The sequence below is a fragment of the Anolis carolinensis genome, chromosome 6, assembly GCF_035594765.1.
Source record: "Anolis carolinensis isolate JA03-04 chromosome 6, rAnoCar3.1.pri, whole genome shotgun sequence".
NCBI lineage: Eukaryota > Metazoa > Chordata > Lepidosauria > Squamata > Dactyloidae > Anolis > Anolis carolinensis.
Window position 1 is genome coordinate 46,879,179 of NC_085846.1, and position 15,586 is coordinate 46,894,764.

At 36.8% G+C, this 15,586-nt stretch overlaps 1 protein-coding gene across 4 annotated transcripts in view; it reads right to left on the reverse strand.

Annotated features, from left to right (window-relative positions):
• Nucleotides 1–2,386: 2,386 nt before the first annotated feature.
• Nucleotides 2,387–15,586, reverse strand: part of mocos (molybdenum cofactor sulfurase) — a 90,766-nt gene continuing 77,566 nt past the window's right edge. For all 4 annotated transcript variants that reach the window (XM_062956971.1, XM_062956973.1, XM_062956972.1 and 1 more), the window contains 4 exons: nt 15,430–15,535; nt 9,224–9,350; nt 8,469–8,573; nt 2,387–3,154 (listed from right to left, as the gene is read on the reverse strand). In XM_062956971.1, the coding sequence (XP_062813041.1) occupies nt 3,011–3,154; nt 8,469–8,573; nt 9,224–9,350; nt 15,430–15,535 (482 nt within the window). In that variant the 3' untranslated portion in view covers nt 2,387–3,010. The remainder of the gene's footprint in view (nt 3,155–8,468; nt 8,574–9,223; nt 9,351–15,429; nt 15,536–15,586) is intronic.

Here is a 15,586-nt window from a genome sequence, read left to right on the forward strand (position 1 = left end):
ATTGTAACTTATTTTCTAAACCTATATTTTAGGGGGAAATAGTACAAAATAGTTTTCTGGATACAAGGAAAACTTGTTTTCATAGGAAGGAAATGGAAAAACCATCTGAGGATTCCTTGCCTAAAAAAAAGTGTAAGACCATAGGTAACTTAAAAATGTACCTTTGGGTAGCATAGGGAAGAAGTAAAACCCCTGTGGTGTTTGTTTTGCTATCTGTGCTCCTGTTCAGAAGATTTAGCCGCACTTTCTGTTCCTGTAATAATTGGATTTTGAAAAAAATGGCTTGTGGTAGAAACATGGATCGGTGATAAAGCTTTAGTGGAGACACTTTTTGCCCATGATAACTCTTTCAGGAGAGAATTTCCCTTCCAATGGGTAGATTCCTTTCACTTCCTGTTGTCTCACCACGTCCTTAACTGTGAGTTGAATGTTTATAACATGATTGTACATGGAAGAACCATTTTATAGGAAAGAAAAAGTTTGCCATCTAGTGGCAGAACGAGAAACATTTAACTCTTAAAAAAAAAAAACATTGGTAGGGCAGATCTGTCTAGGTCAATGATGGGCAACCTTTTGCGCTTGGTGTGTCAAAATTCACCAAAAAACCTAGCATGACTTGGGTGGTGTGTCACTTCGAGAAAAAAACCCATAATTTCGCAATATGTATAGTTTGAATAACAAAAATATATAATTGTAATATATAACTGTATTTAATAAATCAAAAACTATTTACTGCCATTATTTCCATGTTCAACAATCTATGGTACCTCTTGCAGTTTCCATGCTGATTTATCTCTATTCCAGTTTCAATGTAGTCATGAATAATGAATATAATAATAATATAGTAATAAAATGATAATATACTACAATAATAATAGAATAATAATGTGCACAATTCCCATGGAGTAAATAACAAAACCACTGGACCAAATCACACCAAATTTGGCCACAAAAGACATAGTCATCCAATCAATCTGCATGTGGCAGTGTGTCAGCAAAAATGGCTAGGCGTGTCAGTGTTGACACGCGTGTCATAGGTTGGCCATCACTGGTCTAGGTTGTAATATTTATTGCAAATATTTATTTGAAAAAATAACCACAAATTCCTGTTGCCCCTATATTCTAGGAATTTTAAGTACTATTTGCAACATCCTATTTTCACTCATGTGGGTTTTAAAAAAAAATTATTTCAAGATGTATCAGAAAGAAGTCTCTCTTGAACAGCATTCTGGAGTTGGTGTTTGGGTCATGAAGTAATCATGCTGAATGTGCTGTGGAAGATTGAAGAATAACGGCATTATAGCTGATGTTGCCATGATGCAGTTCATCATTTCACGTACCTGAGCAAGTTACGCTAAGGTACTCTGGGAACTCTGTATGTTCATATTAAGCAAAGAGCTCCTATAGAGGTTGGACCACTGAATTTTATATGGTTCTGAAGCATTGGAAATTGTCACTGCTGAACAGCAGAAGTAATATCTTCAGTTTCGTTTTCTGATCTAGGACTGTGATAGCAAACTACAACTTGGATTTGAGGATATTGTGGATTTTACTGAGAAAAATAATTTAAAAGGCAATACGTGGGATTAATCTCTTGAACACTTCACCATGAACAAGAATTTGAAGTTAGGGTGGGCTAACTCTTGGCAGATTGAATTCATTTTCATTCAGTGCTGTATGAACAGCCATTTAGACATATCATCTCAGAATGCACATGTAGTTCTATACTTTGGCCTTTCTGAAAAACTGAACTGCTTTTCCTGCATTTTCGTAAAGGGATGGTAGGTGCAAACATTAGCCAGAGCTTTCTCAGTTCTATGTCCCTAGACTTTGGAACTTTTTCTCTAGCGAAGCTGGAATGGGTCTTCCTTCTGTTGGCAGACAATTTTTTTTTATTAAAACAAAAGTGAAGAATTTTAAGGAATTGTAAGAAGGTGCTGTATTATTTTAAATAGTACTGCTTTGGTAATTTGCTGGCTTTTTCAAGAGTATATTTTAAGTTATTTAATATTGTTTATTATGAATAATAATTATTTTAATATCTATTAATAGTTTAATTATAATAAAATAAATATTTTAATATTGACTTGTTATGTTTTTAATTGTTTTAATGTGTAAAACACACTGAGTCTCAATCTTGAGAAATGGAGTATAAACAAAGTACAGTAGATTATCATTTAACCAGCATCCATGGGGATTGGTAGATGATGGATATATGTAGTTTCTGGTTGCTTAGGAGTGATTATTAAAAATAGGCCTAATCAATACCCCATGCTATACCAAACTGTAAACTCTGTATTGACTCAATATTAGTATTGAAAAACAGTAAATGCAAATCAAGAAAATAGAGACAAACTTAATGTAACACAGTTACATTACACATGTATTACACAGGTATTTTAATTTTTATTACTATTATTTCTTCAATTTCTGCCAGTTGCTTGAGAGTTTTGGTTGCTTGAGTTCTGGTTAACTGAGAGTATACTGTAAACACATTGATGATGACGATGATGATCTTGTGCAATTCTCTCTTCCAACCTTGTACCACAAAGGTGACTCTTGCCTCTCTCAAATTCAACATGTTTATACTGTTTTAATTGTTTTTAATTTGCCTTTTGTTTTGTATTGTTATATTGTGTGTTGAGGCCTTGGCCTTTGTAAGCCGCATCGAGTCCTTCGGGAGATGCTAGCGGGGTACAAATAAAGTTTAATAATAATAATAATAATAACAACATGAAAACCATTACTTGGCATCAGATGTGGAATAGTCTTCAATACTTCAATACAACTCTTTTGAGTTTGTCAGTTAGCAAAGGGATTAGCTGTAAAGAGCTGCAAGAGATTATGCAACTTGAATTGATGAACATGATCACTCATTGTTCACTAACATTTGATACTTTACTAGTAACATTGGAGAAAGCATTTAGTGTTCACAGCAAGTGTGCAAGATGAATAATGTGAACTGAGAACAGTATACAAGGTAGCGCTGTTTGCAGAGATAGCTAAGATGTCATCCTGAATTTTGCTTATTAGCAGATGCTGTAGACATGATGCTGTCCTTCATCACTGCAAGTAGCTGAGATCCCACTGACAAGGTATCTGGAAAGGAGGACTGCTTTGCTGGGTCATTCATGAGATATATTCCAAAGTTAGTCTGAAAAAAAGCATACTTATAAGTCTGTAAGAACAAATACACAATTGATTTTCTACCATTAACTTATGCTTAGTAATAACTAATAATGCCCCAATTATTTCAGTCTGGGCAGAATAGCCATGATTTGTAAACATCTTTCTCATTTTCTCAGTGGTTTCAAAATGTCAAATTCTTTTCTTTTTTTTTTGGGCATGGTTTCCATGCTTTAATTGTTAAAAAACCAAGTCTTTAGCCCCTCTAGAAATGCTATTATGTGCCTTTACAACAGCACCAACACTGCTTGGGTGACTCCTTTTGAGGCACAGTCACTTGGCATGGTTGGCAAAAGTAGCTTGGCTGGACAGTGGGAGGTTTGATAGCTGCAAAGACAAGGAGGAAACCAGCAAGGTGCTAAGGATAGTTATGGCCACACATTGATATAAAAATCTTCCAGTTTCTGAAAGTGACTTGAGATAGAAAACAGAAGATATTAGTCCAATGGTCAGGATTTTGAAAATATGGAGGATTTAATTTTCTATGCTATTTAAGAATGCCCACGAGGGAGAGGGCTTTCTCGGTGGTGGCCCCCACCTCTGGAACACCCTCCCCAAAGAGATAGGGCAAGCCCCGTCAGTATTCTCCTTCCATAGGGATCTGAACCCTGGTGGTTTCAACAGGCTTTTGGAAGTGACTAACATGGAACCTCAGACTCCACCCCGGCCATCATATGGTCCCTGTTCTGCACTTTACCCACTTCCTTCGATTTTGCCTTGGTGTTAGTTTAACTAATTTTACCCTTATAGCTACTCAGCAGGTCTCAAGTGGTGTAATCCTGTCTTATGCTCCTTGCTATCAATCGCGCTTCTACTCTCGCTTTATGTTATTTTTACCCTGTGAACCCTATCCCACCTCTTACAGCCGTCATTGCCCATTGGTTGTTGAATCACCCAATGGAGATATTTAAAATTACTTTTTATATCAAATGAGCACATTGTTTTAATTTTTTATCATGTTTAAATTGTGATGTTATTATGGGATTGTTGTATGTTGTATGCTGGTATTGAATGTTTACCATGTGCAAACCGCCTTGAGTCCCTATGGGAGACAGAGCGGTATATAAATAAAGTTTTCTTCTTGTTGTTGATAGTAATGTTAGGAACATAAGAGAGGCATCAGTGAAAATTAGCTCACCATGAAAACTGGAAAGGGTAGCACCTACCCACTCAACTACACCAACCATTGAAAGAAAAGAGACATAACAGGATACCTGCTTGCCCATAGTACCTATTGCAACTTGTGGCCCTTTAGGTGCTTTGGACTTCATCTCCTAGAATTCCTGACCGTTGGACAAGCTGGCTAGGGGTTCTGGGAGTTGGAGTCCCAAACAACAGGCGGTCTACAACCTTAATAGCTCTGACCTAGTCATATATGCCAGAGTCTAGAATAGACATAACCTGCTGAAATAGCTGAGGGTTCACATTCAGAATGCCCCAACTATAAATGCATGGAATAACCTCTATGGTAGTTAATGTGTGAAACATTTTCACATGTAGGACAATGCTGAACCAATTAGCATTGGTATGAAATGATCTAATCTCTCTTAATTCTGAAGTTAAAGGCAAAGGATTTCCCATTTATAGATGGGAGAAATTGGAAGGAATCTCTCCCAGATTTAATCAAAAGATTAAATACTGTGCAAAAGGTGAAAAAATTCATGGAGAAAAGTTCAACAGATAACAATCAGAGGGGGAAAAAAGAGGAAGATCAAACATCAGATAAGCATGTGAAGTTTGTGGGTCATTCCTTGTTTATTTGTTTTGTGTGTATGTTTGCATGTATTTTGTTTTCTGTTTTGTTATTTTTCATAGTCACTTAGTTGTAGTCTTACTGTAGTAGACAGTATGCAGTCATGTAGTTTTAGTTTTTTATATCTAAAAAAACTTGTTTTATTTTGTTTTCCCCCTTGAATAAAAATTACTTCTCTCTCCCCATACACACAAACAAAAAAATAGCAAGTTTTTGCAAACCATGTTTATAAAAAAATTAAAAGACTCAAATTCAAAAATGAAAAACTAAAAAAATCATGACCCTCAGCCAGAAGGACATTTTTTCTTTTTTCTTTCTTTCTTGTGACAATGGAATAAAAGAAGATATACATGATTATTTATGAGTGCTTGAGAAGCAGTAGCTTGAAGTTGATAGGCCAACATGATTGCCTCTCTGCATGTTCATAGGAGTGTTTACTTTGTGTAAAAGGGTAGGAGAAAGAGTGTTAACAGAAAAGAACAGAGGAGGAACGTCAATAGAATAATCTATTTTGTACAGCATTTTGCTTCCCAAAGTAGTTGTTTACATTTTTTCAGAAAGCTCACAAGCAGTGCACAGCTCAGAGACTGGCAATCCTCATCAGGCAGACTTTAAACTAGGTTGTGTGGGGCAGGGTGACAATATCCTTGGGAACAGTAATTTATCAGAGCAAATAGCCAAAAGACTAAAGAATGGGTTGGACAAACAAGTACCAAGCAGCGACAGGACAATAATCTCAAATAAACAGCTAAGGGGAATGTCCCATCAGCCTAGATGTCTTTTCACTAATGCCCATAGCACGGGAAATAAGCAAGATGAATTGGAATCATACCAACTGGACAGAAGCCTATTAAGTATTCATTTATTTTATTTAACCTTGCTGTGTATAAGATTTACATGAGAAGGAGATTATCCAATTTAGACTCCACACTTGATTTCCTTTCTTCCTGAGGGAATCAATTATAGTATTGGTAAATCTAACGTTTTCTATTAATTCTCCTATAAAGTTGTTTTTTTCCAATGAAATTAATCAATAATGATGATTGTCTCTCTAAATCTTATCTAATATTACATCCTTTCTGTAAAAGTAATAATACTGGGATCCTGAATAGGGATGAATAGGAACATATAGCACACTTCCCTATGTCTGTGTTATACATGATCATAGCCAGAGATTTAAAATATTGCTAATTTAATTCTTGGTGTATTATTCAACTACCATTTATCCATTCATTTTAATACCTCCTATATATTCTATTGAATGAAATTATTTTCATTGGACAATTGTAATGCTGATGTATTTTATAGCTTGCGTGTATTGCTTAATTCTCAACATGGCAGAAATATAGCAGTGTTGATTTTGAATACTTTATTAAATTTATTTTATAAAGCTGCTGAACCAAGATGTTAAGGCAGGCATATAGACAGACCTTTAGCTATGAATGTGATAATCAGCATATATAAGGGGAGTGCAACCCCATCCAAGGCAAAGTGGTTGCCTTATCTCCAGACTTGAGAGACATTAAGACCTAAAGCTTCCACATTTTTCAGCTGAATTATTGCCATGGATAATACTATCTGCTCTGTCTCTAGTCATTGTATAACCTACTTTGTTTCCCATAGATTATTTTGTATACCAAGGCAACTTTCTGGCTCCACATCACTAGAACTGGGCACTTAAGAGCTACTGTGTTCATGGCACTAATGTACATTTGTGGAAAAAAATAGGATCTTTGTATTCTGAAGTCACAAATAGTCTTGTGGTCCATCAAGGAAGCTCACAAATTGTCATCACCTAATAAACTTTCACAGAGCAGCACCCAGCAGCCTCAGATGCTGGAGAATTATGCTTCACAATGTCTTGACCATGTGCTGGTATCAAATCACGTCTGCAACATTCTGAAGCTCTGAGAACCTTCCCCCTAAATGATCCAGACTTCCTCACTGTGTAATTTATGTAAATCACAGAATTCAGTTGACCACAGAACTAGATTGCCTGAGGGCAGAATTTTACTGTTTTATAGAAGGAACTATATTGCCTAAAGAGAACCAGCATTGTGTAGTGGTTAGAAATTGGACTGAAACTCGGGAAACTTGGGGTTAAATCCCTGCTCAACCACGGAAACCTACTTGGATACACTCTTTCAGCTCAGGAGAAGGCAAAAGCAAATCCCTTCTGAACAAAACCTGCAGAGAAATCCCTGTGATAGGTTTGCCTTACGGTCATCATGAATTGGAAACTATTTGAATGAACACAACAATTTTGCCTAATTTAAACTAATTTGCAGCCCTAAAATCATATGACCATTCCAGCGTCCTCACTTACTTAGCACATTTGAAAGAAATTCTAGGAAACAAAGAGAGTATTTAGTGATACATTTTAACAGAAGGAGGTCAGAGATTATGTTCTGAATCATAAATAATTCAAACTAGTAAAAGGTCTGCTTAAACCTTTCCTTTAAAAGGCATACCTCAGCATATTGAACTGAAGAAAAACTGCAGTGCTTTATTAGCAAAGCTAATGATATCACCAACTACTGCTTAATGAGCTCGTGGGGAAGGCTGAAGGGATGCTGTAGGATTCCCATAAATGAAGTGAAGAGTCTCCAGATTTGCTTTTGCAGAGAAGTGTGGATGACTCAGCCCAGCAATGCCTTCATCGTGACTATTGCTCATCAATTTCAAGCAAGGATAATGGTAGCCATCAATATCTGAATATACACTATGCTGCTGCAATTTTCAGCCAGTGTTGTTCACTGCTATTGGTAGACAAGAGTTCATTTCCTATAGTTTTGTCTTCCTCTTTTTGTTGGCGTAGCAATGTGAGAAATGATCAGTGAGTTAGTATACAAATAACCTTTCCAATTATTATAGCTTTGAAGTGAATCATGTAGGGAAGGAACCCAGGACTGTCAAATGAAGCAGACTCAAGTGTGTACGGAAACAAGAGCAAAACAATATAGATTTACCTTCCAAGTCTTATATATTAAATTATATCGGTGTTACACTATGAGCTGTGTCTTTGTCAAATATATATATATATTTCAAGCATTTGTTGTGAAGCATGTCTATTAAAAACTAATTAGAAGCACATAAAAGGGAAAGAAAAGCAAGCTGAGGGGGAAACAGAGAGAACAGGATTTCCCCTTGCTGTCAAATATTTGAAGTGGGCTTGAGTTTTCAAATGCTCTAAAAAATAAGACGAAATACAACCCTGCATGCATATAGAAAAATACATGACTAAAGAGTATGAGAGGAGGGGCAAGACAATAATGAAGCACTGTGCACATTTACTGAAACATATCAGAATATTGTACTATGAACCTTGTAGCTTTGCCTATAGTATCTGTTAGCAGGGGAGAACTGTATCTGTAATATTTATTTCTCCAATACACTTAAATGAAAAAAAATATCAAAAAGGTATTCTTGGAGTAAGTCATGCATATTGAAAGTATTAGAATTAACATTAATTGGTTTTCACAAGTACATGCTTATTCAATGATTTAAGAAAAGGTATTTCTATACTGACCTTTCTATCTCTGGTTGCAGCAAGGCCCTGAAAAAAATCCTTGTTTCCCTGTCCAGTTTGTTGATCGATGCAGATAACCAAACATCTATGACATGGGCCCATAACCTGAAATTTGCACAGAAAAGTCTCTGAAATAATTTACTCCACTAGAAGAATAATGCTATTTGCTCTCTTGTCATCCCATTCTGCTTTTTTCCACTCCATTTTCTCACACCTACATAGTTGAACAGTTCTCCTTTTCATCCTTTCTTTTTCTCAATTTAAGTCCTTCACTAAATCTGTCAGTCTCCTCTCTGCTTGTGACATCCTCACCTAAGGGGGCAACAGCACTTCTACAAGGGAGGCACTAGGGTTCTTTCTTCAGAAAACAGCTGCTATCTTATTTGAGATAGAGCCACCTACCATGGATGAAGGCAGCTATCGCTCTATAAAAAAAGTGTCACCACTGCACTTTCTGGGAGCGCCTGGTGGGAAGGGACAAGTAACACACCCTGAGGCCAAGGATGGAATAAATAGTTGCTGACACTTGGAAAATGCTCACCATATCATGGAATGGCTGTGGCACACCATGTCAATTCAACAACTTGCATAGTCAGTTCATACACACAATAATACACATTTCCTTTTGGTACATTATTTCCTAACAACTCTCCTGTAGGATCAGCTATCATTTTTTCCAGCTTGACTTTTTTCTGGAAATACACCTCTTACCTTCCCAGCATGCTTTATACTATTAAAATACATCAAATTTGTACCTTAAAATGAAGGGAACCAATAGTAATCTCTTCCCATAGGTCTTCTTCAAATGGCTCATTTGTGCTGATGACAATATTTGCACGAAAGCGATGGATGAGATCCTGCAGGACAAGCGAATCGCCAACTCTGTTCCATAGAAGCAAAAAAGAAAAGATTATGGGCTAACACAAATGACTTGATTTATCAGTCCAGTACATTCCTCAGTATAATAAAGACAGAATTATATTTATAAGACCATCTTATCACTTGCCTGAGGGGTGTTATTGTATTTGGGCCACTTGATTCTGGAGATGAGCTAACCACTCGGATGAGATTTGAAGTTCAAGAGAATAAGGTTCTTTTCAGCTGGTTTGGTTATTTCACCTTGAGAAATAACCAAACCAGCTGATAAATATTAGAACTGGACTTAGGGTTTCCAAATTTAGGAATGTAGAGACCATTTTTCTATGGATAGGGGAGATGGGAGAGGGAGTGAGTCTAAGAATGTTTTATCTTTATGCACATCTATCCAATCACTGGGCTTTGAAACAGTGGGAGCTCTGACTTTTGAAGAACATTTCTGTCATCATAATGCTGTCATGGTTCAGGATTTTAAAAGTCTTAAATTTATTTTTAAATGCATTCCTTAGTCCCTGTACATATGGTTTTGTTTTGTTTTTGACTGATGATACCTCTACAATATATGCCATTTTCGTATAAATGGCCTCAAAAGCATGAAAGAGAAGAGGAAGCAACTAACTCTGAAAATCTTCAAAAAGCAGCTAGATAGCTACCTACTGGAGATACTCTAACTAGGTTTCCTATACTGAGTGAGGAGCTGGACCTTATGACCTATGGGAACCCTTCCAACCTCATGATTCCAACACTTTCTTTCCTTACAAAAATATTGGGGGGGTGGGGGGGGGGGGCTCTTCTTATCAATAAGTCATTACATTCATCCTTGCCAAAACTTGCAAGTTTGTGACATGCTATATATCATTTTCAAAATAATAGCTGTTGCCTACAAGAAACTCAGTAAAATAATCTACAGATACTCTTGTTGATAGGTTGCAGAACCTAACTAACACTCTTCTCCAGGTGTGTATGTGTGCATGTACACACGTATGAATGTTTGATGTCATCAGCAGCTTCCAAATGTTAATATATTTCAGTTTCTGTATCATGCAATTTCCTGAGAATACTCTATATTCCAGTTCTATCACTCCTTTGATGAAATCACTATCTGTTCAATTCTATATTTACTTTATGCCCCACCTTTCTCCAGAAATGAGAGAAAAAGCAACTTACAACAAGATACAGTACAACTCCTGCAGGACCAGTGCCTGTGGTTTCATTTACCAGTAGCTAAATTTGTTGCCTCTAGCAAGGCACTCCAAGAGATTTTATAGTATGGGTCTGCTGTAATTTGACTATAGCCATGCTGGACTATCTAGCAATGCCTAGAAAGACACCCTCTATAGGCATTTCCTAGGTCCTCCAACATGACTCTATGCTATGTTTCTGCTGGAAGTTTTTCATGCAGTAGACTTTGTTATTTTCCATTGTTTCATGCATCCACATTAAGTTCTGGAATGTATCCCCCATAGATACAAGGGTTGTGGTGTATGGCTAAAATCCTGATAATAAAAAGTGTTAAAACAATCACATTAGTTATTTTATTAAAATTACTACTTTAATATAGTATAAAATAATTTAAACCCCTTAAATATGGATAGAGGTATTACAAACAACATTAAAAGACCTTTCTGTATAACCAGTTGATCAACAAATGCTGGTGGAAGAGAGCAGAGACAGGGCCAGCCTCCCTGGAAAGTAATTCCACAGAACTACTTATTAAAAATCAGATATTATTCCGTTTTCTCAGAGGCATCGTGCAAGCGTGGAGAAGAGCAAACCATAGATCACCTATTACAATGCAGTCTGAGCCCTGCCACATTCACAGTGGAGGACCTTCTTATAGCAACACCAGAGGCACTCCAAATGGCCAGCTACTGGTCAAAGGGCATTTGGTATAATGACAAGTTTTTAACTTTGTTTGTGTTTTCAAATACATTACAACTGTACCTTTGGCTTGTTTCTAACATGACATGATAAGAGGCATTATAAAATAATAGTTGCATTTTTGAAGCAAGATTTGCTGAATGGACAAAATAATTCTTAAAGCTAGTTTCAACCGGATTATTAATATTCAGAACAATGTATTCTTCCCAAGGGGGAAAAACATTACAATATATATAATGTGCTTGTATGTACATCTGTTAGTCAATAATTAAATAACAATGAAGAATATATGGAAATAATTTAGGTAAATAAGACTGAGTCACAAATAACTAAGTAGTTCAATATGAATTAGTCATCAAAACTGTTGAAATTTATTATACAAAATATTAATTAATTCATAAAATACAGTTTATTTTATTAGGAATTATCAGAGAAGACAGAAATAAAGATAAACTACAATAAGTATTAATTTATTAATCCACTGTTTTAAGAGACAACATTAAAAATAAAATTTTGTTAGCAATTAGTGGGGAGAAAATGACGTTACTGAAACAATCTAACTTTCTCCCTCAGTTCTAGTACTTCACAATTAATCAGGAAGAAATTAATAAAATGCATTTATCCCAATACATCATTTATTTTATTAAATAGGAAATAATCACAAATAAAAATTAATGTATTGAATTGATTACATAGAAACAAGTAGAGATAAGTTCCATTAAGTAATAAAATGTTGAAACAATCATATTTTTAGTGACTGCTTATGGATTAAGAATGTAAATCTATCCTATAAACACTCAGACAGAAGATTTGGCCCCATTAATAATCATCAGTAAAATATAAATAGGATTGTCTAATAAAATTACAGGAAGGACGGGTTTCTTTTTTAGTCAGGATGCTCTTATTAATAGTTATTTGGGGTAAACACAACAGCTGTTGAGGTGATTCCTAATCAGGTTTAACAGGCTTCATGCTTTAGAAAGATTTTTTAAAAGTACTTTTATGGGAGGAAAACTTGAGTTAGCCGTTTAAATTATGCTAGTGATTTTCATTTGTTACTCAGAAGATTACAACAGGTTTAATTCATCTAAGTCTAAATTAACTGAACTGGCCTTTCATGCAATCTAAGGTGTTTTGTGGGGGGGGGGGGGGATCTGTATCTGGAAAACCAAATATTACTATATTTACTATAATTTATCTTTACAGTTTTGCAGTCAAATATCATCCACTAGAGTTCCTCTGTTTTCCCCTCATGGTTGGGAAAATAAGTGATCATCTATCCTGCTCCATTCTTTCCTACAGATATTTTCAGAGCTCTTCCCAATAACATGTTCCCAAAACATCAAATTGGATAGCGGTTTGGGTCCAGGTTATTTGAAGGACTGTTTCTCTTTCAATTAACCTGTTCAAAATCTACAATCCTCTGGGGAGGGCCTTTTCAAATGTGTTTGGTGGGAACTAGGGAGAGGACCTTTTCAGTGGCTGCTCCTACTTTGGAATTCCTTCCCAAGAGAGACCAGGAGGGCCACATCCCTGTTTGCCTTTCGCAAACAAGCAAAGACATTTCTTTGTCATCAGACATTTGCAGGAGGATAAGGAGCACACTGCTGGGGAGGCTGGAGGTGGGAGTTGGGGAGAATATTCAGTTTTAAATGTAATTTTAATTGTACAAATATTTTTATTAAATCTTAACTGTATTTTAACTTGTATTCAAAACACACATATTGAATAGTTTTTAATTATTTTTAATTTTTGTAATCACCATATTTTTAAATTTATTGAGTTGTGTCATGTTATTGCAAGCCGCTTTGGAGTCCCCATGGGGAGTGATGATGATGACAGTGGTAATAATAATAATAATAATAATAATAATAATAATAATAATAATAATAACAACAACAACAACAACAACAACACTGGGCTATACTGCTATATCATTATAAACTAATTTTTGCCAAACCTGGACTGGTTCCCAAAGGGTTGTTGTATATTTTCCGGGCTGTATGGCCATGTTCCAGAAGTATTCTCTCCTGACGTTTCGCCCGCATCTATGGCAGGCGTCCTCAGAGGATAGCTGCCATAGATGTGGGTGAAACATCAGGAGAGAATACTTCTGGAACATGGCCATACAGCCCAGAAAACATATAACAACCCTGTGAGCCCAGCCATGAAAGCCTTTGACAACACATGGTTCCCAAAGCTTAATATAGAATAAATGACACTGATTCAACAATTCCCCACTTACAAAAAGGAATGTACAGGTTAACACAGGAGTTCTCAAACCTTTTCAGATGTGGAGCCCTTTTTGAAGGAAAAGTTTCTTGTGGAGCTCAAATAAACATATAGTACATATATCAGACATGGGCAAACTTTTGGACACGGGGGCCGCATTGCATTTTAAAATTTGACAGATAGGCTGGGCTAGTGACAGATAGATGGAGAATGTTTGAACTTCCACCATCAAATAACGAGACCAAACACAGGAAAAATGGTTCCAAAGGGCCATTTCCTGACCTATTTATTAAAAGAACTTGGAATAACCTGTAAAGGGGGGAAAAAACCCCATTAAGGGGAATCAATCAGTTAAATATAACTCATGGGTAACTACCTAGTGAGCCTTGTCCCTGGGCCAGGTGTTACTACCTTTGAACATCTCCAAGGGCTTGCGTGCACCAAGGATCCTGAAGGCCAACCAAAATTCTTTGAACCCTCTTCTGCTGCCTCCACCAATGGGCCCTGTCTTTCTTTACTGTGCTTCGGTGGCAGTGTTTCTGGTGGTGCATGTATCCGCTGTGGGGGAGCAACCAACCAACCAGTGCCTCCTTCCCCGTCACCATGTCCGTAGAGGGGAAGGGGAGGGGGGCAAGGAAGCATGAAGCCTATGAAAGTGCTTCATGGAGTTCTAAGGGTTTCACGGAGCACACTTTGAGAACCACTGAGTTAACATATTGAGAAGTGCATGAATGCATACATGAAATAAGGCCTGAATAGAAAGAGTAGGACATTGTATTTTCCCCAATAGCTTTCCATTCCTCAACCATCCCAATGGGAATGTTAGCCCCAGTCATGATCAAAAGAGGAGTGTGGGTTGGCAGTGAGTGAGAAGGGCAAGACTTTGATTTGATCAATCCAAAGGCCTCTCAATTCCCATCAGAGATTGCAATTTAAACATCTAACTCAATTCCTGGCATTGCTGCCCCTACAATGTCATCCCTCTCCCCTCCTAGATTGACATTGGAGTCTTTTCTAGCATGTTGTATGCTCTTACCATTGCACTCTGTATGTATGTATGTAAACATCACTGAATTTAGTGGAACCTATGACTGAGTAGACATATCTAGCATTAAGCTATAAAACTCCAGCTCTTTAACATTAATTTATGTGACCAGGAATCATTTAACATCACATGATACTTTCTCCAAATAATGGATGTGTCACCCTAACTTCTTACATTTCAGATATCACATTTCCTGTACATGTTAGTCATAGCTCTGACTCTATTCAGTAACCAAGAACAACATGTTTTTGTTTACCACAAAAATATCATTGTATATAATAGTACAAATTAAACTGTCTTCACATTTTAACATATATCTCTGGTTCGATAAGGGCCAGAGGCTTGCATTTTCAAGCATGAAAGCTGAGAATACATACATGTTAATAGTGTAAGTAGGCACCCGATGGAAGGCCTTGAATCTAAGGAATAGCCTAGTTATATGTCACAGAGTTAGAAGAAATCACATGGGCCATCTAGTCCAACCCCATGCCATACAGAAAAAGCACAATCAAAATTCCCCTTACAGGTGGCCATCTGTTTAAAAGTCTCCAAAGAAGCCTCTGCCACACCCAAAAGCAGAGAGTTCCACTGCTAAACAGATCTTATGGTCAGGAAGTTCTTCCTAATGTTCAAGTGGAATCTCTTTTCCTATAATTTGAACCCATTGTGCCAAGTTCTAGTCTCCAGGGCAGCAGAAAACATACCTGCTCCCTTTTCCTTATGACACCCTTTCCAATATTTACATATGAGTATCATGTCTCCTCTCGTCAATCCTACTTAAAGATGGTAGTTGCATAAATGGCATTGGTAAACTTGCTTCCTGCCTTCGAGGGGCAGGTTTCAACTTCAGCGCCATGGTTGTTCATGCAAAAGATCAAAACACATAACTCCACAGGAATGTTCAGTTACATAATAGGAAGCACTCACCTTTCAACAATGTGATCTCTCAATGTTAAAACACTTGTTCTGTTTATCAGGAGGTACTGTGCCTCGTTTACTAAAGAGAGTGACGCAGCTACAGCAGATGCTTCTCCTGAAACATATACAATGTAAGATTATAGGAACCATAGCATAAAGAATGTGA